The sequence below is a fragment of the Garra rufa genome, chromosome 20, assembly GCF_049309525.1.
Source record: "Garra rufa chromosome 20, GarRuf1.0, whole genome shotgun sequence".
NCBI classification, from domain to species: Eukaryota; Metazoa; Chordata; class Actinopteri; order Cypriniformes; family Cyprinidae; genus Garra; species Garra rufa.
The window spans coordinates 5008060-5035496 of NC_133380.1; the positions used below are offsets into that span (position 1 = coordinate 5008060).

General features: G+C 27.2%; 2 protein-coding genes across 2 annotated transcripts in view; both read left to right on the forward strand.

Moving 5' to 3' along the window:
* flnba (filamin B a) overlaps positions 1-27437 on the forward strand; it is a 179594-nt gene that overhangs the window by 64641 nt on the left and 87516 nt on the right. The gene's annotated exons all lie outside the window — the stretch shown is intronic.
* Positions 15816-27437, forward strand: part of LOC141293758 (filamin-B-like) — a 12378-nt gene continuing 756 nt past the window's right edge. Inside the window, exons 1-6 of the mRNA XM_073825813.1 lie at positions 15816-15959; positions 16031-16121; positions 18909-19157; positions 20805-20902; positions 22775-22922; positions 26678-26871. Coding sequence (XP_073681914.1) covers positions 15816-15959; positions 16031-16121; positions 18909-19157; positions 20805-20902; positions 22775-22922; positions 26678-26871 — 924 coding nt within the window. The remainder of the gene's footprint in view (positions 15960-16030; positions 16122-18908; positions 19158-20804; positions 20903-22774; positions 22923-26677; positions 26872-27437) is intronic.

Below are 27437 nucleotides of genomic sequence, written 5' to 3' on the forward strand. Positions count from 1 at the left end.
GAAGTGGATCAAAACCTTTCATCAAATTTATTCTAAAACCAAAAAGAATACCCGTTCTTATCTTAGGACAACTTTTGGTGAACTTTTTTGATCCACTTCGAATGTTGACTACTGTATATATGAATTGAAACAGAATAAAAGTAATTAATGAATCACAATTTCATTTCATTATTATTTGCTTAATGTTTCATTATATTTAAATTTACTTATGTATTTATTTACTTCAGTATGTTCTTTTTCTTTTATAAATTTAGTTTTATAGGTTAGTATTTTTTTTTTATAAATGTGCATTTTATGTAATTAATTTATTTTATATATATTTATTCTTTTGTTTTAGTAATTTTTTTAATAAATTGTATTTACATTTGAGTTAGTATTTTATAATTTGTTAGTTAAGTTAAGTATTTATATTTTATACATTTTTTTTATAAATTTGTATTCAGTTTTATAGGTTTGTGTGTGTGTAGATAGATAGATAGATAGATAGATAGATAGATAGATAGATAGATAGATATTTATATAAGTTATAAATTTGTGCATTTTAAATTTTATTTATTTGCTTTTAATTTTTATCAATTTTATACCAGGTTTTTTAATCTTTTAATATTTTTGTAAGTTATTTTATTTTATACATTTTATTAGGGATGCACCGATCATGATTTTTCATGGCCGATTCCGATACCGATTTTTTACAAGCAAGCTGGCCGATTCCGATACCGATTTCCGATTTTTTCAAAAACAAGAAGTTATGCAAGTAAACAACATAAACAACATGTTTATTTAGTATTTAACAGGCCAATCTGGCTTTGGCTATTGAATCAATAGCATCTGACATCTGAAATTAAATAATAAATAAAAAATATGAAAGTAAATACAGTTTAATAAGTAAAACATGCTTTTAGTAAAGTAAAACAGCAAGCCAACAGGCATTTTAATGTAAAATAATAATAATCATTCTTAACAGAACAGACTTTTATTTTTGGCTTTTCAAAAGTAAAGTAATGCTTTTTACAAAAATAAGCATCTCAGCTTTGTCACAAGTGAGTCTGTTTCTTTTTTCATCTGTCACGTGAGAAGCTGAGCTGAACAAACGTTCGCTGTCTGCGCTTGTGCAGGGCGAGGACAGGTACGCTTGCGCAACTTCAGCGAGCACAGAAAAGCGGCTGTCCTTTGCAGACATTGCAGATTGCAATCTTCACGTCCTGCTCACAGATTTCGAAAAACCGCCTCACAAGTGACATGTTTCTGAATGAATCGAATGCCGCGGCCCGCGTACACACTTCCGGAAAAAAACCGGCCGGGATAAAAACGAAAACCGGCCGGTTGCCGATCGCGCGTTAGATGCAAAAACCGGCCGGTTTCGATTTATGGCCGGTCAACCGGTGCATCCCTACATTTTATTTATTTGCTTTTATTTTGATTAATTTGTATTTATATTTTATACATTTGTGTGTGTAAATTTGTGTTTTTATTTATTTGTTTTATTTATTTGGTTTTATTTATATTTAATGAATTTGTATTTATTTTATACATCAATATATTTTTTATTCTATGTATTTTTATTTATAAATTAGTGTTTATTTTTATAAGTTATAAGCAATATTTATTTTATTTGATAAATTTGTGCATTTTATCTCTCGTTTTCTGATTTATCGATCCTTCTGTTGTCATTAATTGCTTTTATATTTTATAAATTAGTATTTCTATTTTATACATCAATATATTTTATTTATTTTTATTTATAAATTAGTTCATTTTTATAAGTTATATATAAGCTTTATTTATTTTATTTGATAAATTTGTGCTTTTTTTTTTATTTGACAAATTTGCGCTATTTATTTAATCTTTTTTATTCATCTATTTATTGATTTATCAATCTCTTGTTGTCTCGATCTGTTAATTTTATTTATTTTTTATACTTTTCTAGCCTGTTCCCTAAGTTCAGAAGTAATATCTTAAAAGCGAGATGAAACGCAAATTATGTCATGCGGGTTATTACACTTGGGCCTGTTTTACAGGTTGTTTGAGTCAGTGAATAATGCGGATTATTACAGTATCTCGATGCATTAATCTCCTCAACTCATCCAACGCCGTCACCCAAGTTGGCCAATCACGGCATCTTAAGAGAGCGTTTTGTAATACTTGCCAGAAACTTAATCAGCATTCGCATGTATAGCATGTTGGACGGCGCTTATTCCCATCTGTGGCTTGTGACATCACCCATGAGGTAATGAGCTGAACCGCAGGAAATGAGCAATCTTCATTTTAATGGGGATTGATAATGCTTTCAAACGCAAATTAAGAGCCAAAGTCGAGTCAGACTAGAGGAATCGCAGGTGTCTCTGAAAAATGGAGTGTCCGATATGAGCCACAAACATAATGAGGCTTTTTCCCCCTCCGTTGGAATTCGGCTTTTAACAAAGAAAGCTGTCTGCTTTATTTATGGATCTGCTTTAAGAGGCCCGCCAAACAAACGGCTCTCTGTTTCCAAGCGTTCCCGCGGCGGCTCTGTGATTTAATGCATTCGACAACATTTAATCACCCTAAAACGGCTCATCGTAGTGTTTTCACAGTTTCCCAAAGTCCCTGTGTGAGCGTGGATGTGTTTGTCTGGGAGGGTCTCTGTGACTCTTGGCTTCTGTGGAGGAACGGCCAGCGGTCGGATCTTGCGTCACATGACTGCCGTGACACGGGAATTACTCACAAACCTCTTGGTTGCAGTTGTGTTTTAAGTTGTCACTGGATGAATGTGTACTTGAGATTAGGTTTTAATTCCTATTAATAACAAGTCATAAAAACGCCTTGTGGACTTGCTTCCAGAATTTTTTTTTTTGGTTAGCTGAAGACGTTTGACATAAAATATGTACTTTAAATCCCTCTGAAATTGAGTTTTGTTAAATTGGCAATACATTTGCATTCCCTCTGGTGACAGATAATGGTTACATGACATGCAGGTTAAACTATTTTACTTACTTATTTAACCTTTTGAATTTTTCATAACTGTTTTAGATTATTTCATATTTTTCCACATTTTATTATTTTAGGAGTTTTTATTTTAAAACTGCTTATTTTAAATTAATTTTTACATTATGATTTCATATTAGATATTACAAAAATAATTCAATTATAGTTCTATTAATTTATTTTTAATTAAAATAAAACAAATTCAAAATGGTTTAAAAAACAAATCCCAAAAATTAAGAAATGTCAAATTTAAATTTACGTTTTACATGATCATTTTTTTTAGTGTTATCTTTAATAAAATAAGTCAAATTAAGATAAAGATAAAACTAAAGTATGGTCAAATAAAATGTGAAATTTTATTTTGACTATTTTATTTCTAAATTTTATATTATGTTATCGTATTTTAGTGCTCTTTAATAAATACGCCAAATTAAAATTGATTAAAGATAACACTTGCTAAAATATTACGTAAAATGTAAAATTATTTATAAATTATTAAAATAAAATAAAATTAAGATAAAGAGCACTAAAATGACCATTTTATTCATTTATAAATCAATTTTAAATTTCATGTTATATTTTAGTGTTATCTTTTTAGTAAAATTAAGGAAACATTTGCTAAAACATGATAACAATTTATAATTTTTACGTAAGTCATTAATTTTTACATGATCATATTTTAGTGCCATCTCTAATAAAATAAGCTAAATTAAAATTAAGAGAGCACTAAAATTATCATGTACAATTAATCTGACTTTTTATCATATGTTAGTGTTACTTTTTGACTTATAAATAAAGATAACACTAAAATGATGTAAATTTATTTATAAAGTAAAAATTTAACAATTTATAAGTTAATAAAATAAATTTAAATAAAATAAAAAAAATGATTGTACATTATCATATGAAGTGATAGCTTTAATTTTAATTTTTACATTAAGTTGTTTTACTTCGATTTTATATTTATAATAGTTTTTTTTGTGTTTTTTTGTCACTATAATTTTTAGATTTTTTTTTTTTCCTTCCAAATTGTTTATCAATTCTCAAACCCCATGGGGTTTGTGGCCCCATTTTGGGAAACCCTGCCCTATACATAGAGGTCAGTCATAATGTTTGTTGCCCCTTTTGTTTGAAACTTGGCCGAGAATCAGGAATTGCTTCCTGTTTACAGCGTCCAGGTGCATCCAGTCCCACATTCACTCTGTTTGACTAGTTTTGATTGAACTAGAACAGCAATGCATTTTTGCCTAGTGTAAAATACATTTGATTATATAGTAATATTGTGTCAATTTATTACAATTTAAAATAACTATTTTCTATGTGAATATATAGTAAAATGTAATTTATGCCAGTGATGCAAAGCTGAATTTTCAGTATCATTACTCCAGTCTTCAGTCTCATATGATCCTTCAGAAATCATTCTTCTATGCTGATTTGCTGCTCAATAAACGTTTCTGATTATGAGTGTTGAAAACACTTGTGCTGTTTCCATTTTTGTGAAAAACTCTGATCAATTCTTTGAACAAAGTTGAAAATGACAGCATTTATTTGAAATGGTAATGTTTTAATAAATGTGAAGTCATCAAAAGTCCCCAGTCTTTTCAGATAAATCCTCCAGTGTGAGTGAAAGTGAACAAAGTATGCAGTTTGTTGAGGTCTAGTAACTTTCGCTTAACTCTAAAGTGATTTCTCTTTTGTTTTCTTCTTGTCCTGTGTATTTCTGAAAAACGTTTGCTCATCAGGTTTTCATTTTGGCTGTGATCCATATGAGGAATGCTATAAGTATGTGAAGACTGATGACAGTTTGTCTTTCTTTCTCTCCATCCCGTTCCTGTGTGTTTTGAGAGTTCATCCAAAAATGACAATTTGCTCAAAATGTACTCATCTAGGATGTAGATGAGTTTGTTTGTTTCTCAGATTTGGAGAAATGCAGCATTGCATCACTTGTTCACCAATGGATCCTCTGCAGTGAATGGGTGCCGTCAGAATGAGAGTCTAAATAGCTGATTAAAAACATCAAAATAATCCACAAGTAATCCACACCACTCCAGTCCATCAATTAACATCTTGTGAAGCCAAAAACTGTGTGTTTGTAAGAAACAAATCTATCATTGAAATGTTTTTAACTTCAAACTGTTGCTTCCAGCTAAAATACGTGACCATAATAACAGTTCATCCAGTGGAAAAAGTCCATCTTTTGTTCTGTTTTCACTAGAGGAATCGTTATTGTGGATTATGGAGTCACATTTTAGCTAGAAGCAATAATTTGAAGTTTAAAAATGTCTTTAATTATGGATTTGATCATTAAAAATTATTAAAATCCATAAAATGATAAAGCATCTCCATTTTAACTTTAGTAAAGCTTAGTAAAACCAAGTTTTGATTTTTTTTGGTAAATTAGTTCAATCAGTCACTTCAGTGAATGATTCAAAGCTGCTTTTGTGTCATAACTCAATGAAACATTTAAAATAACTCAAAACATTTAAATGATCTATCAAATGTAGAGATATATGTTTGTAGCATATTATATATGGATAGATATTTCATAAGCATAATATAAATAGAAAAAAATATATAAATTAAATGTATAAATATTTTATTTGTTTTTATATATTTTAAGTGTGTATATTTTTAAGCTTTCCTGCTTTATTATTTTGTTCTTTTTAAAGATGTCCTTTTTGTTATTTTGTGTTATTTTATTCTATTCTATTTTTGTTTATATATATATATAAAAATATTTTTTTTAGGTTTCTTTTTGGTTTTGAGAGGCCAAAAGCTGCATGTTTGTAAGAAGAAAAATTTAAAGCGTTTTTTTTCTCGTATAATTTAAAAATTTCCTTAAGATTTTTTTTTTTTTTTTAAGCTTTCTCACTTTTAATTTAATTTTATTTATTTAATTTTTAAAGAATTTCTCTTTTAAAGCTTTGTCACATTTTTTTTTTTATTATTTTTTTTATTTTTTTTTTAAAGCTTTCTCACTTATTTTATTTTAGGGTTTTCTTTTTAAATAACTTTTTTTGCTCTTGAGAAGCCAAAAGCTGCATGTTTGTCAAACAAACCCATTAAGATTTAACTTTAAACTGCCATTTCTGACCAAAAAATGAGTCCATCTCCTGTTGTCCTCTCTCAACAAAATCCATTTGTTTTGGACTGTTTTTGCTTGTAAGCGATCTTGATCTGTGGGTATTTCTCTCTTGATTCAGACCAGACCACTGTTTCAATGGAGGAAGCGTTATGGATTATGAGCTTTGGTTTTTAGCAAACCATTTCTTTTGGCTAAAATACATGATGTATTTGTTTCTTACAAACATGCATCTATTGACTTAAGATGTTAACTGATGGACTGGAGTGGTGTGTATTACTTGTGGATTATTGTGATGTTTTATCAGCTGTTTGGACTCTCATTCTGACGGCACCCATTCACTACCGATGATCCATTGGTGAGCAAGTGATGCAATGTTACATTTCTCCAAATCTGATAAAGAAACAAACTTATCTGCATCTTGGATGATCTAAAATGTTAAACTTTGACAAATGTACAACTAAATTGAAGTTCTGTGTTTTGTGGAGTTTGAGAAAAGCTGCTGTGCAGGAGCTTGTAAATCAAGTTTCATAAGCGTTTGACGGAACCATTGCGGCTCTTTATGAGCTCTACGGTTTCTTTAAGTTTTCTTTAACAACACAAACACACAGATGATTTATCATAGGCCTGGTGTGAAGTTGACTCTTAACCTCTCCGTCCTGTGATCAGATTGCTTTGAACACCTTGACTGAATCAGTTACGGACTGGTTAAACTTTCTGTTCTGCTCAGTAATCTGTGAAGTGTCTAAAGTGTGTGATTGCACAGAACAGGTGTGTGTTAGTCTCAGTCTAATGAAACGTCTCTTTCCTTGGGTGTGTGTTGTTCGCGGTTCCTCTTCACCTGGTGAGCGTTTCAGTCGTGTCCTGCGGCGCAGGTGTGGCTCAGCAGTTTCTGAATGGAGCAGGAAACCCCTATTGAATTACCAGCAGGCATAACTTTACAACACAAACACGCACTGATGTTCTCCAAAAACAACCTGCGTCTCTAAGGAACTGCTGTCATTTGTCAAAAAAGTGGTACAAAAGAGCCCATTTTTATCTTTTATCTACAGTAGTATTTCATTTGCAAGGCAGTGATCAAGATCAAGAGGCTTCATTTTATAATTTAAAGTTTAGTTTTTATTTCTTTACTGAAATGACAGATTGAACTCATTTACAAAAACTATTAACTTTTCCGTAACTCAGTTAACATTTAAAATGTTTATTAAATATATTTAAGACTAGTCTGTAAAATATTTAATTGATTTTATTATTCAATTTTTTTTTAGAATACTTTCAAATTTATCTGATTTGAAATCAGTGCAGATTCACCTATATATTGATTTAGTTTATTTATATTACTCATGTACTTTTTATTTGGTTGAAAGAGCAAATGCAAATATAGGGATATTAGTTTGTTTAATTAGAGTGTGTAGATATTTCATAAACATTTAATATAAAATATAAATCTATATAAATGTATACATGATAAATGCATATTTTATGTATTTTTTTTTTTAAATGTATCTTTTTTATTTTATATTTGATATTACATCTGCTTTTTTCCCCCCTTTTAAAGCTTTTTTCCTTTTAGAGGATTCTTGTTTTTATTTAATTTAGTTTATTTTTTTTTTAAAGCTTTCTCGCTTTTTTATTTTTATTTTATTTTTTTAAAGCTTTTCCGCTTTTTATTTTTAGGGTTTATCATCTTGTGAAGCTTTCTCACTATTTTATTTTTATTCATTTATTTATTTTTTACTTTTTATTTGATTTTTATTATTTGATTTTTAGTTAAATCTTGTTTTATAATTTTTAGGTTTTTTTTTATAAAAAACATTTCAATAACTTTCACTTAATTTTTTTTAACATTTATTTTTTTTTTTTTTTTTTTTTTTTTTTTTTTTTTAGGGTTTTATTTTCTTTGGAAGCTTTCTTGCTTTTTATTTTTAGTATTTTTCTATGAAAGCTTTTTCGCTTTTATTTTTATTTAATTTTTTATTTTTAGGGTTTTATCTTTTGAAGTTTTCTCACTATTTTATTTTTATTTATTTTTAGTTTTTTTTTTTTAAAGCTTTAACTTTTTTTTTTTTAATTTAATTTGATTTATTGCCTTTTATATTTAAAACAATTTTTTTTTTTTTTTTTTTTTTTTTTTAAAGCTTTCTTATTTTGTTTTAAATTTAATTTCATTTTAAGTTAGTTTCATTTTAAGCTTTCTGGCCCAGCCCTAGTTAGAGTCTCCTGTGGTGTCGTAAGTGTGAGTATTTGGCGATAAGAGGCGGATTGTGTGGAAACCGGTCCTGCCTCGACTCTTCCTCTCCTGTTGTTGTTTCGTTTGCTTTGTCTCCATGGAGACCAACACAAGCATTCAGCCCTTTTCCTTAATCATTTATCAGAGTATACAGGCACATGTTGGTGAAAGCATGACTGCTGCTTTCATTTTACTCCTTATGAGAAGGTTACCTGCTGCGTTTGTTTTAATATTACTTGTGTTTTTAGTTTCACTGATACTTATGACTATTGTCTGCCCCACAGGCACTCGAATAATGCAATACTTAGCCAGGCGAGTCTCATGAGATCATGTCTGGAGCCTTTTAGGTCAAAATTAAAGGAGACCTTTGAAGCTTTAAGATGGTCAACAACAACATTTTGTTTGCATTTTAACTGTGACGACAGCAGTTTTGTTATTGTTTTTTCCAGAATTACCCACGCATTTCCCATGTTTTCAGTTTTTAATGTAGAACAGCATACATTTTGTTTAGTCCAGTAAATATTATCAGAGATTAAAATGCTTCTGTTTTTTATTATTAGAAATAAAAAGCAAAGTATAGTAAAATATGGAACATTTTATAGATTTGACTTTTTACTTTATTTTATTTCTTTTTTTTATTGTATGCATTACAGTAACTTAAACAAAAAACATGATAGATGCACTGGTAATTTAGGGGAAAAAAAACATGCTTAAAATGTACAATTTATTAAATTTAATCAAATATAAATTTTAATAAAATAAAATACAAAATATAAAACAATTTATAGTTTTACTTTTATTTGTATTTACTTTAATTTAAGTGTATAATTTATTAAAATAAAAATAAAATACAAATAATATAAAACAAATATTTATCTAAAATAACATTTCATAGATTTTCCTTTGGTGTATTTTATTTTAAAATATTTAAATTGAATGAAAATATACAATATATTAATAGAAAAAAAATTAAGTATAAGAAAATGCATAGATTTTATATTTAGTATTAAAATATTTGGTGTTTTTATTAAATTTGTTAATTTTACTTTTAAAGCATGCTTTTTAAAATTAACAATGCAGCTGTTTTCAGTTTTTAAATTACTGTAATGCAATGTTTTACAGCAGTTTGTACAGTTTCACAGGTTTTTTTAATCTACCATAAGATAAAAATGCTTTAAAAAAAATAAAGTAAAATGTAATTGCCTCTGAAATATATTTTATAGTTTTAAAAAAAACTTAGTTTTTATAATTTATATGTATTTTTATGCATTTAATGGTCAATATGTATTAAAGAGCTCCTAAAAAATAGGCTTTGTTTTTGTCTTTATGCAAAATATAATTTCCAGGTTTTGTTTGGGGTGTAATTAGACAGACAAATTGTGCAATTCATCCTCCTCTCAGATCAACTTCAGCCTGATTTTCTGTCTCTTTCTGGCCAGTTTTCCCTTTCCCAAACCTCTGGTAATGTTGCGGGATCCGAGCTGTAATGTGGATCCTGTATGACGGCGATACGGGTGGAGTCTCCGGCGTTACTCCGCTCGCCTTAAATGCATTTCCAGATGGGCTTCTTGCACGTGTGCCCGCTGTCAGACAGCCAGACTCGACTTTTGACAGCTTCAGCTCATCTCACTTCTTTTGAAAAATCTCAATGAACCATAAATCTCCCTGTTCTCTTTGTTGAATCTGATGGTGGAGGCTTAAATCCACATATGCCGCTGGAAAATAATTTAGGGCTTTTCTGAGACGTCTCCTTTATCTTTGTGAACGCTGCTCTGCAGGAAGACCTGGACTAACAAGGTCCCTCGGGTCGACGTGTCTTGTTTTAACTGTTGATAAGTGAGTGGAAAAGACCTCGGGTTCAGCTTCCGTCTGTATTTATAGCCAGATCAGAGGGTTTGTGGGTGAAGCTGTCTCTGGTGTAATGGTTGGGTTCAGGAGACCCGCCCTGAGGAAATCTGCTGCCTCTTTTTCTCACCTAATCTCATGAAAGCAGAGCCACGGGAGACTCGCCAGCCCCAGGAAGGAATGAAATAATGGAGCAGTGATTTACTGAAGGTTACGGCTGTGCGAAACACTTTGTTTGCTCGTTTCGTGTGGTGTGCCGCAGGGTTACGTCCTCACCCTCTTAAGTTTGGCAGTCAGGATGAGAGACTACTCTGTATTTTTGTTTTAATTGTTCTGCATGGTCACATTTTCAGCCCACAAATCAACAGGACATTATGACATTTTTATAATTATGTGCACTTTTGCACATTTTGTGCATTTTTGCACACTTTTGCAGTTTCCCATTGTTTTTGATTCTTATGCGATTTTTTTCTTCACTTTTTTTGTACAGTAATTTATAGACAAACACTTAATGAAAGTTGAAGGTAGTATGACAAATACTACCGTGACATTTTATAGCATTACACTAATAAAAAAAAAAAAACCTACTAATAATTTATTAAATCAATGGTGATATTAGTTTAAATTCCACAGCGTTTATTAAATTACTAAATGTATTAAAGCTAATTATTTGTATAAAAAGAATTGTCAATTTTGCATTACTCTTGCTATCATTTATTGTTTTTATAATTATAGTAAATCTTTAGTAAATCTTAAAACTAGTTTTAAATGTTTTATTAGTTTTATTTTGTTATAAATTAAATTAGTTTTATTTTGACTTGCACTTATGCTATATTTTTTAACAACAATACTTAAATTATAATCCTATCGTTCATAATTAGTAAGTGTAATGTAAAATAAAGTATTTTAAAGTATTTATAATAATGCTAGTTAATAATGTAAAATGTAATACAATAAATTAATTTATTTTTATTATTTTACAAATTTATAAATATTTATAAAATATAAACAATATTTTAAATAGTTTTTTTTTGTGTAATTATAATCTTTAATATTAAATGTTAATTTAAGTATTAAAAAAATATAGCATCATTCATAATGCAATAATAATAATACAATATTTATTAATGCAATTAAAAATATATTTATTTTATTATTATTATTATTATTATTATTATTATTATTATTATTATTTTATTTATTTTATTTATTTATTTGTATTTACATCCCACAACTTTTATTAAATATGTTAATAAAATGGAAAATTTATATGAAAAAAATATTCAATTATTTGCATTACTCTTTGTTGGTATTTTTTTTTTATTCTATAATTATAGTAAATTCTTCAATTAATTTTATTTAGCATTGCACTTATGAGTGTTATGCTTTATTATTATTATTATTATTATTATTATTATTATTATTAATTTTTTTTAAACTATTCTAGCGTCATAAGTAATGCAAAAAATGTAAAATATAAAATATTAAAATGTTTAATGTTGTCGTTGTTGTATTAATAGTAGTAATGCAATAAAATATTAGTACTATAATATAAAAATACAATATTTTATAGTTAAAACTGTTTTTCTTATCATTATTGATTATTTACATCCCACCTCTTGTTAAATTACGTTTATCAAAATTTAAAAATATGTAAATGTACATGTTTTATTTTGCATTTTATTTATGGTAGAATAAGTTTATTAATTTTTATTATTATTATGGTGGTATTACAATTTAAAATATTTTAACAAACTTTATTATAATGCTACAACAAAATATAGTACATATAGTACAACAAAATATTTAGTAATACAATCATAAATGTTTTAATGTATTATCAATACATTGTTTTTGATAAGTTTAGCTCGATCTTTCAATCTTTAACAGTAGCTGCTTTTAAGCTTCATCTCTTGTGACTTGCATGAAAATCCAAGCCCTTTCTTTCTAACCTTTCCAACCCTGTCAACCTTTATATCAGAAAACAGGCAGTATAAATTGTAATGGCGTGACTCAGGGCATTTATGGCCTGTTATGGATGCAGCCGTTTGATTAAACACAGTTAATTTGATTTCTCAGTGTAGATAATGCGATTTGCTCCTCAGGATCACGTCATGTTTGGTGACAGTGGCTCTGGTAACGGCTCCAGCTGCACATCATGCTTCACTTTCATAAGAGTCTGTTGATTTTCTCAAGGCTGGTTCCCAAGGAGATCACAATAATAAAACTCAGGACGTTTTCTAACCTTTGCTGAGTCAGTCCTGACCCATAATGCTGCTTCACACTTTCCAAATGCATTCAAGAGGAATTTGAGGAAGTTTTTTTTTTTAAGATCGCTTCTTGTTGCTGTTACCATCACAGGGTCATGTGTCATTTTGTAAGTCATCTTTATATGTGGTCAGGGACAGTCTGTAAGATCTTGGTTACAACCGTTACTTGCTTTTTTGGTAAATTCACTATATTTTAATAATAAATATAAAAAAGTGCACCATATTCACCTTTTTTGTCCCATAAGAGTGGGTACAGCCATTTGTAAATGTTATGGGTCTGGCTTCCGGTTTCTTTTGCGTCCAGCTATTTTTAGCTGTATAAAACAGCTCTTTTTGCTGCTTGATATTGCTAATTGGTGTGTCTTATGATATTATTTTAGTGTGTTATCTTAATTATGAACACACTGGTTTGTATTGCGCACAGTTTTATGGTTTCCTCCATTTTATTCTTGTATTTCCATATAGCGTTGAAGAAAGGTGGATATAAAATTGTAAAATATATTTTAAATATTGATATTTTGTCATTTTATTTTAATATATTAAGAATTTTGCCAATTTTTTTTTTTAGCCTAGCAAATTCACTTATGATTTGTACTGTTTTTAAAATGTGTATTTGAAAATATTTTTTACATTTTATTTAAATGATTTAAGTTTTGTTACATTTATTATTTTTATATTTTTTACAAGAATTTCACATTTATATTTAACTTAACTTTTATGTGCATTTTAAAATTGATTTGTTTTTTTTTATTTATATTTTTTATACAAATTTTACAAATTTATATTTAACTTTTTAAACTATTTAAATCACTTACGATTTGTACTGTTTTTAAAATGTAGAATTTAAAATATTAATTTACAGTTTTATTTTAACCAATTCAAAGTGTTTTATTTGTATTTTTTATAAGAATTTTACCAATTTATTTACCTTTTTTAAACTTGGTGAAAATCACTTATACAATGTAAAACATAGTACAAATCATAAGTGATTTTACCACATAAGGTAAAAATAAATTTTTCAAATTCTTATAATAATAATAAATGTAACAACTTGATTCATTTAAATAAAATTTAAAATACCAGTATTTTCAAATATACAAAATTATAAAACTTAAACATAAGTTGATTGATTTAAATAAAATGCGAAATATTAATATTTAAAAACATACAATTTAAACAAACAACCAACTCTTATTTGTTGCATTTATATTTTTAATTGTATATTATTTCACGAACATTCACATTTGCTTGCCTTTTTTGGTATTACTCTAAGTATGTGTTTTTTTTTTTATATAAGATAATCCATTTTAATTTTAGTTCAAAAAAATTTACACTTTTTTCACCTTTTTAAAACATGTAATATGAATTGCTCTATATAAATGAAAATATTGAAATGTATTAAATATATAAAATATCAATAATTAAAGAAATTATACGTTTTTACACTTTTATATTGACCTTTGCTTTTTTCTTTCTACTTCATTCACTTTCTACTTTTCTTGTGATTGTTCTGTGTCTTCAGTTTCTAGTATTCTTTCTAGTATTCTCATTAACACTTTTATTTTAATAAAAAAATGATGCTGTATATTTTAATTGCACATAAACATATTTTGTAAAAAAGTTGTGAATTAAATACTGAGAATTGTTTTAGCTTGTTTTTTTACTCTTAATTCTTTCTTTTTGTGTGTCAAGCTGTCTGTCTTCAGTGTAAGTGCTGTTATAGTACTGACTCATGTCAGGGCGTAGCGTGTGGATCAGGTTGTGTATTCTTATAATTGGATTATGTCAGTGTTTGGACAACGTTTTGGACACCTTAGTAATCAGGGCTGTTATCCATCTGTTTGGATTTGTCCTTATTGGATTCATCCGGTTGGAATGAGTGTTTCTGAGACTAATGGAGTTGTAGGATCAGCTAACAAATCGTCAAATGCGTTGGTGTGTTTCCAAGCGCTAGGCTCAAGATGTTTTAAAGTGAGCATCTCAGATTTCCTGTCATTTAGGAAATGCTTGTAGTATTATTGAGCATGTGTCTTTCCAAGCTTGTTCAGACTGGATTTTCCTTGGGACTTCCCTGTGTTTTATTGCTTCTCCTCATATGACCTCCTCAAACAATGACTGGCCCTGGATGACCTTGAGGGGAACAAACATTTACATCATTCAATAATATTTATGCGATAAATATACACACAATAAATGGGTTTCAAAGTATTTATGCTTTTTTTTTTTTTTTTTTTTTAATACTTGTCAATTAAATATGTAAGTAGATTTATTAAGAATGAATACAATACAACAGTCAGCTTGCATTTGAAAAATATAATATTTAATTAAATACATTTATTTAAAATTGTATCCATTTATTTAAAATTGGCATCCTTTTACAAATATATGTAAATATAAATAAGCCAATTTTTTTATTAATTATGTACTTTTTATATAGTTATACATGTAAATATTTACTTAATGCATTCTTTAAAAAAATGATAATGTAGTAAAAGTAAATTTATTTTAAGTTATTATATATAAATTACTATTTGAAAAGATGTAAATCAAAAAAGTTAATTATATATAAATTACTATTAAATTGTGTATAATTTATATAGTTTTTAATTTATATAAATTGTTTTTTTTTTTCAATATAGTTAATTTAGAGTTAGTTTCATGTCTTCAAATGGTGCAAACTCTGCTAGATAAAAGATAGATTTCCATTCCTCTGCCATTCTGTGATCTGTTCATCGGCAGATCATGATCATCGGTGATCAGCCCCCAAAAAAAAAAGTATATATATATATATATATATATATATATATATATATATATATATATATATATATATATATAATAGCATACACCTACATACAATTGTGTATATAATTTACTTTTTAATATTTAAAAAATAAATATCATTGAATAAATTATACAGTCAAATTATATACTGTATTTAAATATTTTTAATAATGCATTTAAATGAATATTAAAATGCATTCATACTACTTTAAATATGAATAAAGCAATTATAAATATATAAAACATTGATTTATGCATATAATTTAATACATATTACTAATATAATATTACACATACTAAATGCATTATATAAAGTATTTAAATACAATGTATATATGATATTTATGATATTACTTTGATATAATATTTGACATTTTAAAATGATGCATAATTCTATTTATAAATGAATATTTATTTAATGACTGTTTTGATATTTATTCTGTAGCCTGGTCAAAGTGTTGTTTTTTTTGCTTTGTTTGCTTTGTCTTTTTTTTTTTTTTCTTCATTTTCAGTTTCAGTCCAGCATAAGAAGCCTGTAAACCCCGTGTTTGTGCTCTATTGTGTGCTTGTCTTTTTAGCAGCTTTCCAAAACTTTCTGCCACTCATCTATAATTCATGACTGGTTTGAGCTCCTGCTGTCATGGTAACCTTGATTCTGCTGTTCTCTGAGTGCACTCAGTCGGCAGCACTGTTTGTTGTTGTAGTATTGTTGGGCCGTCCGGTGGTGAAGGGGCTCCTTATGGAGATCCCATTAAACAGGAACCTCATGAAGGCGGGACTAATGGTCAGTGCTAATGAATTATGTTCAGTCTAGAGATGCACTGAGTGCCTGTCTGGCACTGAACTCGTTTCCAGCTTTTCAAACGCTGCCAGAACATTCCTCCGTCTGCCTCGTCGTACCAGCGGCAGAATCACACTGATCCACACAGTTCAGATTGGTCACTGGGTCAGTCCTGATTTCATGCATATCCACTATACAGACTAATCAAAAAGTAGCTAACAAACCATTTTGATGGATTTATTAAATACACACACAGAAAAAAGGTACAAAGGTCACTAGGGGATTCATGTTCGACTCAAGTCACTCATGCTTTTTGTACCTATGCTTTTTTTGTACTAGTACTAATTTGTACCTTTTTAAGGTTCTTAGTTAAAAAGACTGCTTTTGTACCTTTTGTATAATACCTGCTAATGTATGATAGATATAATTTAATATAAATGTATATTTGAGTAATGCTGATTTTATTTTGTTTTATTTAAATTAGATTTAAAAAATGTAAAACTTTAAGTGTCTGTATTTTTATACATGAATCATTTTTTTAATTAATTTGTTTAATTTAATTAAATTTATATTAGTAATATTTCTAGATTAAATGCATCTGTTTATTTAATTTTTAAATCATAAACTACACAAAATTGTAAACACCTTTTTTATATTTTTTTTGTAACTTAATTGATTTTGTATATATTTTAGATTTCTTTTAAAACATGCTTTTATACATTTATAGTATGATTGTTTATAGTGTACTATTTTTAATTTTATATTTATACATTTTGCAAATATTTTATTTAGTGTATAGTAGATTTAATATTAATAGACTGAATCTAATATTTGAAAGTGATATTTTAATATTTAGTATTCAAATTACATTTTAAAACTGTAAAAATTGTGTACATTTAATTTTATATGAATTTTACAAATATTGGTGTTGCATACATTTTTACAAATTAATATAGTGTCATTTAAAAATTACTAGGTAATAGTAATTTTTTTGGGTGAAAAATCCATGTCTAAATTAGTTTAATGATTTTTATATTCAAATTACACATTTCTAATAAAACTAAATGTATAAAATAAGCATTTACATTTCTAAAATATAAAAATATGTAATTTCAATATAAAAATCACATTTTTCAATTCATTTATAAATAATAAACTCTAAACTTTTTAAATTACTTTATATTTTTATGCGAATGTATGTCAATTTTGTAAATATTTCTACAAATTTAATTTACATATTTTAGATTTATTACAAAAAAAATTATACAAACAAACTATAAATATATAAGCACATTTTAAATGTACTTATTTTGAATTTTTATATTTATGAATTTTAATGATAAAATCAATATTTGATAGTCATTAATTGATTTTAATGACAAATTTAAGGATAATTAATGATGATTATTATGGATTTTGATTATTTTATATAATGTAGTTTTTTTTTTTAATGAAAAAACAAAACAACTTGGAAAAAACCCATCTAGCTTGACTAATGCAGTTTGACATTCGTGTGACATTTGTCATTGGTCTTTGGCTGTGTGTTAAAGTTCAGCTTCATCCCTGATGTTAGCAGTAGATGACTGATAGTGTGAACACCAAAGTAAGCGTTCGTTCTGTTGGTTGAACAAACTCTTGTCCTGTGGTTCATGAAAGCATGTGAGATTTTGTTCTGCAGAGGCTCGACCTGACAGTGTGCTGATTTCTGTAGTGTTAACAATCACTAACAGCTGCCATTCCTCCTGCAAACATTGGCTTTTTCCAAAATGGGCTCATTTCAAGTGTGCTAAAACTACTGAGTTCACTGCTGAGTGCTCATTTGCCATAATTGAACACAAACCTTCATAATTTAATTTCTTCATTGTTTTTAATGTTTTATTACCTGTGGTGTGATTAGTCAGGGTTGTCAGGTTTGTAATGTTGATCGATGGCTGTGTTCTCGGTTTGGTCCACTATGGGTCAAATGCTGAGTCATTTACAAACACCATACTCCACCCCATTTATCTATTTATTAGTCTAGACAGTGTTTGCTGTTACTGTTGTTCACTATACACGCTTATATAAGCTGTGCATTATTCCTGTCACATTTATAACATTAGTGGTGCTTTCTAAAGCCAATTATTTTTATTATTTTTAATTTTTATTTATTTTTAAAATAAAATGTAGATTTATGTATTTTTATAAATATTATTAAAATGTTTGTATATACATACACAATTTTAAAGTATTAATAAATAAAATGTAAACTTTATATATTCATCAATTTTTTTAAATATAACAAAATATGGAGTAAAATGTTATATTAAACAAATGTAAAATGTTACTTTACATTTGTTATAAATAAATGTAAATTTAAATATTTATCCATTTTTATTTAATTTGTTTTCATTTTTTGTAAAATATAAAGAATAAAATAAAACAGAAAATGTTTAATTTTATTTTTGTACACACTAATATAATTAACATTTAAAATGTAAGTGTATACAATTTACATTTATTTTTAATTTTTCCTTTCCGTATTTATTTACATTCACTTTCTTTGAAAATGTTGGTATTTATCATTTATTCACTTCTACATTCAAGTTTTCTTTTTATGCAATTTTAATTTAAATTTTTGTAATTTGTTTTTTTTTAGTACTTATTTGCTTTTTTATTCTTCAGTTTTTTTTTATGCATTTATAATTAATTTTTATTTGTAACTTGTTTTATTAAATTTAATACTTATTTGCTTGTTTACTTCTACATTAATTTTTTTTTATAATTTTTTTTTATTTGTAATACATTTATCTTATTTTATTTGTAACTTTTATATTTCTTTAATTTAATAGTTATGTATTTATGATTTATTTTAATTTGTCATTTATATTTCACTACTTATTTCAGTACTTATTTGCTTGCTTTATTCACTGTATTTTATTTTAATTTATTTTATTTCTTTCTGTCCCCCGACAGACAGCAAAGCGATTGTTGATGGGAACCTGAAGTTGATCCTGGGTCTGGTGTGGACCCTCATCCTCCATTACTCCATCTCTATGCCCGTCTGGGAGGATGAAGATGACGACGAAGCCAAGAAACAGACGCCCAAGCAGAGACTGCTCGGCTGGATCCAGAACAAAGTGCCTGACCTTCCCATCAATAACTTCAGCCAGGACTGGAGGAACGGCCGGGCGCTGGGCGCTCTGGTGGACAGCTGTGCTCCAGGTGAGATGAACATGATCACTAGAAAGGTGTTAGTATGAAAAACATTTATTTCCTGCTGTTCAGCTGTTGTTGTTGTGTTTATTGGACAGCTGTACGCATTTGCTCCATGTTAGTCTAGATACGGTGAATCGGTCGTAAAACACAGCTGTGAATGAGTCCTGAACTGTGTGCAAAGCACTTCTGTCGTGTTGCAATATAATATTTCCTAATATTTGTAATTCAGTTAGTGTGGATGACCTTTTTAGTGCATGTTTTTTCATTTTATGATCATTAAACAAATCTAGAAAGACTTTTGTCATGTTTAACATTGCGTCACTAGTGGACTGAAAATGAACTTTCGGTTTTTAGTCTTTTAGTCTATGCTGTTTTCAGTTAATGTATGAATAACTTTTTTGTTTTATTCAAAATGTATGATTTTATTACTTTTTATTGGTTATTTGTAATATATAAATACATTTTATATATTTATATTATATATATATATATATATATATATATATGACCAATACAAAGTAATAATCATAAATTGTGAAAAAATAAAACAAAAGGTGTATATATAAATTTATTTATAAATGTCTTATTGTTTTTATATATTGATAATTGTATTATGATGTTCTTTGTAGATATTTAATATTTAGAATTTTTGATATAAATTATTTAGATTTGTTTAGAAGTACTTTTTTGGGTTTTTATTTGATTAATCTTATTTGTACATTATAAATATTATTAGTATAATATAAATGTATGATTTTGTATATTAATTTTGTTTTTTATTTATCATTTATTAATATAATATTTAATTGTTTGCATAATAATAATAATAATAATAATAATAATAATAATAATAATAATAATAATAATAATAATAATAATAAAAATTAACAATATACAACTTTTAACTATACAAAATTCAGTTGCTTGAAATAAACTGTAACAAAAAAAAAAATTACAATATGAACTTATTTCAGCTAGTTGACTCATTAAAATTCAGTTGCTTAAAATAAAATGTTAACTGAAATAAATTAAATATATTATATAATTATATAAATATATATTATATAATTTATTATTATTATTATTATTTATTTTTATTTTTTTCTGGTGGTTGACTAAAACCATAATGTAGTTGTTTGAATAAAATGAATATTACCTGACCTAAAATTAAATATTAGAAATCTAAAACTTATTTTATTTCAGCTTTTTTGCCAAGGCACTGTTTCTCATTTGTTTAGTTTAATTTAACGTGCTAAAACGGATAAAACTAAATAAACTACTAAATACAAATGATATTTTAATTAATAAATGATATTAATAACTAAAACTAAAAATGTAATTATACAATTAACAAAAAATTATTTCACAATTTTTATGAAAAATTAAACTAGTTAAAATTATGCAATTAATAAATGAATAAAGCAAAATTAATAAATAAAGAAAAATACAAATTAAAAAAATAAAGTTTACAATGCATTTTATATTAAAGTTATTTTAAAAAAGTAAAAAATGAGAAACTTTAAAACTAAAGTGAAAATAGAAAATATAGAAACAATCTAATTTAAAATATTAACAAACTATAATAGTACATCAACATCAGTACATCAGTAACCTGTTTAAGTGTTCATATTGTCCTGTGTTTGTGTTTTCCAGGCCTGTGTCCCGACTGGGAGATCTGGGACGGGGAGAAGCCGGTGGAAAACGCCACGGAGGCCATGCAGCTCGCTGATGATTGGCTGGGAATCCCACAGGTAAGCTGGAGACCTTTGACTTCAAGTGCTTCAGGATGACAATTCACCAACACAGAGGCGCCACAAATCTGAGATACGTTTGACTGTTTCACATTAGGGTGAGATTGAAAAATGTCATGTTCCTTCCTCTCCATTCATGCTAACAGATCAATACAAAGCTCAGATAAGAATGGGCGACGTGTGTTAGACACACACACCCCTTCATCAGTATCAGCCATTCTGTTTGCCTCAGAGTTAATATGATACTCAACACACCTCAATCACACCTTAGCAAACACACGCCTGCTTCACTCATCAATGCAATAGGTTACAAGTTAATATTCTGGCCTTATGTGAACACTAAAATACTTTGTTGCATTGCCAAATATTCTTCATTTTAATTAAATTTAATTGAATGTGTTATTTATGGAATTGAATAAATGATGGCAGGATTCCAATGTTTGGATCGGGGTAATTATAGATAACGAAAACTATAAAATAAACATCAACTGAGTTGAGAATTCATTTAAAATATCAACTGGTTCTATTTCAGCTAGTTGATTAAAACAAAAAACAAAAAAGTAGCTTGAAATAAAATGTTAACTAAAATAAGTGTCAAATTAAAAAATAAACATTTTATTTTAGCTAGATGACTTAAACCATAAATGTTAATAAAAAATATTTCAACTATTTCAACTAGTTAATTAAAACTAAAACCATAATGTAGTAGCTTGAAATACAATTAAATGTTAACTAAAAATTAAATACAACTTTCAGGTAGTAGACTAAAACCATAAACATTTTAGTTGTTTGAATTAAAATAAGTTAAATTAAATGAATTAAATATAACAAAACGTCAGTTGCTTGAAATAATAAAATAAACGTTAACTAAAATAAAAATTAAAAAACCTTGACCAAACGATATAAAATTTGGTTGCTTGAAATGTAAAAATGTTAACTAAAAAAAAAAAAAAAGTATTAAAAATAAGCTTATTTAAGATTTTTGCCCAGACGATTTTTTTTTTTTAGTTTAACTTGAAATACTAAAACTCTTAGAACTAAAACTAATAAATTTAAAAACACAATTCATTAATAAATGCAATTAATAACTAACACTTAAAGTAATAAATTATTATACACTTCAAGTGATAAAATTTATACAATTAATGAAAATCACACCATATTTTATTTTGGCTAGAAGACTAAAACTAGAACAAAAAAAAGTTACTTAAAATAAATGTTAACTAAAATAAATTTAATTAAAATATAAGCTTATTTTATTTTAGCTAGTTGACTAAAACTAAAACATAAAAATTCAGTTGCTTGAATAATAATCATAATAAAAAAATTATACTTTCAGCTTTTTGCCAAGGCAGTTTCTCTGAAATACTAAAACTGCTAGAATTAAATTAAACTAATAAATTAATTGCAATTAATATTTAATTAATAAATTAACACTAAAAAATAATTAATTATACAGTTAAAGTCATACAATTCATAGTTAATTAAAAATTAAACACTATTGATTAATTGTATAATTAGTAATCTTAAAGTAAAATTAATGAATGAATAAATGCATTTAATATAGTTTAAAATTTATTATAAAAAGCTGTCCTTCTAAACTAATTACAAAAAAGGAACAAAATTATTAAAACTTTACTTTTAAAGTGAAAATAGAAAATATAGAAACGATCTAATTCAAAGTGTTAAACTATAATAGTGCATCAGTGATATATATTAACGCTAGTTTGGACAGAACTGGTAGTCCAGTCCCAGAATTCAAGCCAAAAGTTGTCAGAAATAAATTTGAAACACATGTTCTGCACTTTAAAGCAGGTGTTTTTTTTTGTTTTTGTTTTTTGGCACACTGTCTATACATGTCTGTGTTTGCAGGTTATTGCTCCAGAGGAGATCATTGACCCCAGTGTGGACGAGCAGTCAGTCATGACGTATCTGTCTCAGTTCCCCAAAGCCAAACTGAAGCCCGGAGCTCCTCTCAAACCCAAACTCAACCCTAAGAAGGCGCGCGCATATGGCCCAGGTACACATTACAAACATGCTTTTCCCAGCTTGTACTTGTGTTGTTGTTTACATAGAAACACCCAGCGTTATCTTCAAAACAGCGAGATATGTTTGAGCAACCACACAAATACAGATCACTATCATACCAGAGTTTCAGGATCCTGTAATTCTCTTGAACTTTGCCAGATTTTTAGTATCGTCAGGAGCCAATGAAGCGTTACGGTCAGACTTTCTCAGATACTTGCATCGCAGTATCGTTAATTTGGAGCGATGGGATTGTTGAGAAAACATTTTCTCTTTGTCTTGTACTTTAGAGCTTAAGTTTGGTCATGTTCACTACTGGTCAGAAAAATGCTTGTTTTATTTGCAGTGCTTTTTGACTGTCTTCTGCTCACCAAGGCTGCATTAATTTGATCGAAAATAGAGAAAAAAAACGGTAATAATATTTCAGTTTAAAATGGCTGTTTTCTATGTGAAAATTAATTTATTACTCCAGTCTTCAGTGTCACATGATCATTCAGCAATCATTTATTGGTACCATGTTAAATAATAATAATAATAATAATAATAATAATAATAATAATAATCATCTATTTATTTTGAAATCGAAACCTTTTGTAACATTATAAATGTATTTGCGGTCACGTTTTATCAATTTAATGCATCCTTTATTACCAAAATAATTAACCAAAATAATACATTTAATTAAAATATAAACTTATTTTATTTCAGCTAGATAACTAAAACCAACAAATTTGGTTGCTTGAAATAAAATGTTAACTGGGATAAAGATTTAATACAAATTTACTTATTTTATTTCCGCTAGTTGACTAAAACTAAAATAAATAGTAAAAAATAATATAATATATAATAAAAATTGTTTTCCAGTCTGTACTGCTTACCAAGGCTTTATTTTATTTCAGTTAGCTACCATTAAAAAAAAAAAAAGTTGCTTGAAATAATGTTTAACTGAAAAAAATTGAACTTATTTTGTTTCCGCTAGCTGTGTGAAACTAAAACCAAAAAAATTCAGTTGCTTGAAATAATAAAATATAATATATTTAAATAATAAATCAAATATGCGAATGAATGAATATTCCTCTTTCCTTCTTTCTTTCAGAATCCTTGTAGGGTTCTTTTTTTTTTTTTTTTTTTTCAGGATTAATTATATATGCATTTATTTCAGAATTATTTGAATATGAAGTTCAAAACAACAGCATTTATTTTAAATAAAGCATTTTGTAAAATTTTAAATGCATTTACTCTCCCTTTTGATCAATTTAATGCATCCTTGCTTTTTTTTTTTTTCTTAATTACCTCAAACTTTTCAATGTTAGTGTATTGTTTCCCTAAAAGTTTCAAAATTTAATGTTTCTTTAGCAGAAAATCAGCATATTAGAATAATTTCTGAAGGATCATGTGACACTGAAGACTGGAGTAATGATGCTGAAAATTCAGCTTTGCATCACAGGAATAAATTAAATTTTAACACGTATTGAAATACAAACCAGCCATTTTAAATTGTAATATTATTTCACAATTTTACTGTTTTTACTGTATTTCTAATCAAATAAATGCATCCTTGGTGAGCATAGGAGACCAATTCAACAATTTAAAAAAAAAAAATACTTTTTTTCCACACTAAGTACCAGTCAGGATTGATGGATGGAGTGAAAATGTGCTTCTTACCTGTTGTAAATTTGACTAAAGCTATAAAAGCGGTGGCTAATGAGTTTAAGAGTTATGATTGTCACACTAAAGGTGACCTCTACAAATTTTCCGTGACCAAATTTACTAAAATTAACTACAAGGTTTCGGTTGCGGCGTCGTCGGTCTTGGGAAATCCTCACCTCTGTTTTTGAACGAGCGTATAATTTACAACATGTCACATCGATGTTATTTTTCCATTAAGTGATTATGTCCTCTCTAAAAGCACTGCAAATAAAACTCATTTGAAACGTGACACAGTCGCCCTTGTTTCCTAAATCACACGTGTTCCCTGTAAAGGACTTTAGTTTTTAGAGGCAAATTGAATCTGTGTTTGGAAATGTGTTTTATGAGCTCAGAGGGATCGTGTGCTTGCGGTTTTGTGCGGTTTGCCTCAAACTATAAACTAAAAGGAGTATTTTTAGACCATTACGTTTGCAGGTTTGTCAACCGCTGTGGTTTCAAACCGACGTCTGATGATATCAATGTTTGTTTTTCTTTATACGCATAAATTATGCTGCATTTGATGGCTGTAAGTAGGGGATTTATGAATAAAATCCTAATCTTAAATTCATGACTGCTTTTTATTGATGTCTTTAAGCTTGAAAGAGTACAAACGGGAAAATGATTTAAATTTAAATACAAACAACATTTTTAAATGTATTGAAAATATTTGAATATATTATTGAATTTGTTTAAATGAAATGAATAAATACAGAAAATGCTGTAAATGCTGTCTTAGGATTGTTGAAGCATGGGTTTTTTGTTTTAACAGCTCTGTTGGATCAGTTTAGGGCTGTAATTGAAACTAGTCCGCTTCTCATTATAACCCCCCAAAAAAAAAAAAAAACTTGTTTTATTTTAGCTAGTTGACTAAAATTAAAACCATACAAATCCTGTTGCTTAAAAGAAGCGTTAACTAAAATAATTTAAAAAAATTAAATGAAAGCTTATTTTATTTCAGCTAGCTACCATAAAGTTGCTTGAAATAAAATAAAATGGTTAACTGAGATGAAAGTGAAATTTAAAATAAATTTAGTTTTAGCTGGAAAATCCAGTTACTTAATGTAATATCTAAAAAAAAAAATGCTGATCAATAAATATTAATTATATAAATTTATAATTAATAGATGATGATGAGGATGATGATGAAAATGATAATACTTATTATTATTATTATTATTATTATTATTATTATTAATAATAACAATAATAATAGTAAAAAAAAATATTAATTTAAGAATAAAATTGTTATAGATAATAAATTTGTTTCTGCTAGCTAACTAAAACAAAAAATCAGTTGCTTGAAATATAATATAATGTATATAAATAAAACAAAAATATGCTGATAAATAAAAAGTTCATTATTTATAAATGATGATATTCATTTATTTTTATGCATGTATTTATGAAAATTTATTATAGATGAAGAAAAATTAAAAATTGAAAATTTATTTTGTGTCCGCTAGCTGACTCAAACCTAAAACCAAAAAAATCCAGTTGCTTGAAATAAAATATTATATAACAAATATAAAACAAAAATATACAGATAAATACATGCATGTTAATTGTATAAATAAATAATTAATAAATAACAACTATTATTATTATTATTATTATGTTTTAAGGATTCTTTCAGATTTATTTGAATATGAAGTTTAAAAGAACAGCATTTATTTTTATTTCCTAAGTAGGGGATTCATGAATGAAATCCACATCATAAATTTATGACTTGAAACAGTATAAACGGGAAAATGATTTAAATTTAATTTCAAACTAAATTTTTAAATGTATTGAAAGTATTTTAATTTGTAAATATATAATTTTATAAAGATTTTCTCAGTCTACTGGAGATTTTAATGTTATAGTGTGAAGAAAATGCTGTAAATGCTATTTTAGGATTGTTGAAGCATGTCATTTGTTTTACCAGCTCTGTTGGATCTGTTTGGGGCAGTAATTAAAACAGAAATCCGTTTCTCATTAGCTGTAATGAACTTGTTTCATGACTCACATGTTTTCCAGAGGAAAAGTCCTGAATGATTTTTTGTTTGTCATCTGTATTTGCAGGCATCGAGCCGACTGGGAACCGTGTGATGCGTCCGGCCGTGTTCACAGTGGACACCTTTAGCGCTGGTCAAGGCCAGGTCATGGTCTACGTTGAAGACCCAGAGGGCCGCAGAGAGGAGGTCAAACCTGTGCTCAATGAAGGCAAAAAGACCTACAGCGTGACGTACATCCCTCAGGTTATGGGACCACACAAGGTATGTGTGCTATCTGTACTCCTATACATTTCTATATAAATGGATAACAATCCAGTTTTTTTATATAAATATAAAAAAAAATTGTGAAATTTACAGATTTTTAAAAAAAATGTTATTTTATTTTATTTTTCATGACTTTTCCAGGTCTAAAAATCTCACTATTTTATTTTGTTCTATTTTATTATTTTATTATTATTTTTTAAATCTCATTTTTATTATTTTTTAAATCTCATTTTTATTATTTTTTTAAATCTCATTTTTATTATTTTATTTTACTTTATCTTTTTTTTTTTTTTTACTTTTTCATGTCTACATTTATTTTATTTTTATTATTATTATTATTTTTTATTATTATTATTTTTTTTTTTTTTTGCATGGCTTCTCCAAAAATCTCACTTTTTTTAATTTTAATTTTTTCATGACTTTTCCATTATTTTATTTTTAATTTTATATTTTATTATTATTTTGACTTTTCCAGGGCTAAAAATCTAACTTATTTTTTTTCCATTACTATTTTTTTTATTTTATTTCTTCATGGTTTTTCAGTGTCTAAAAAAAAAAATATA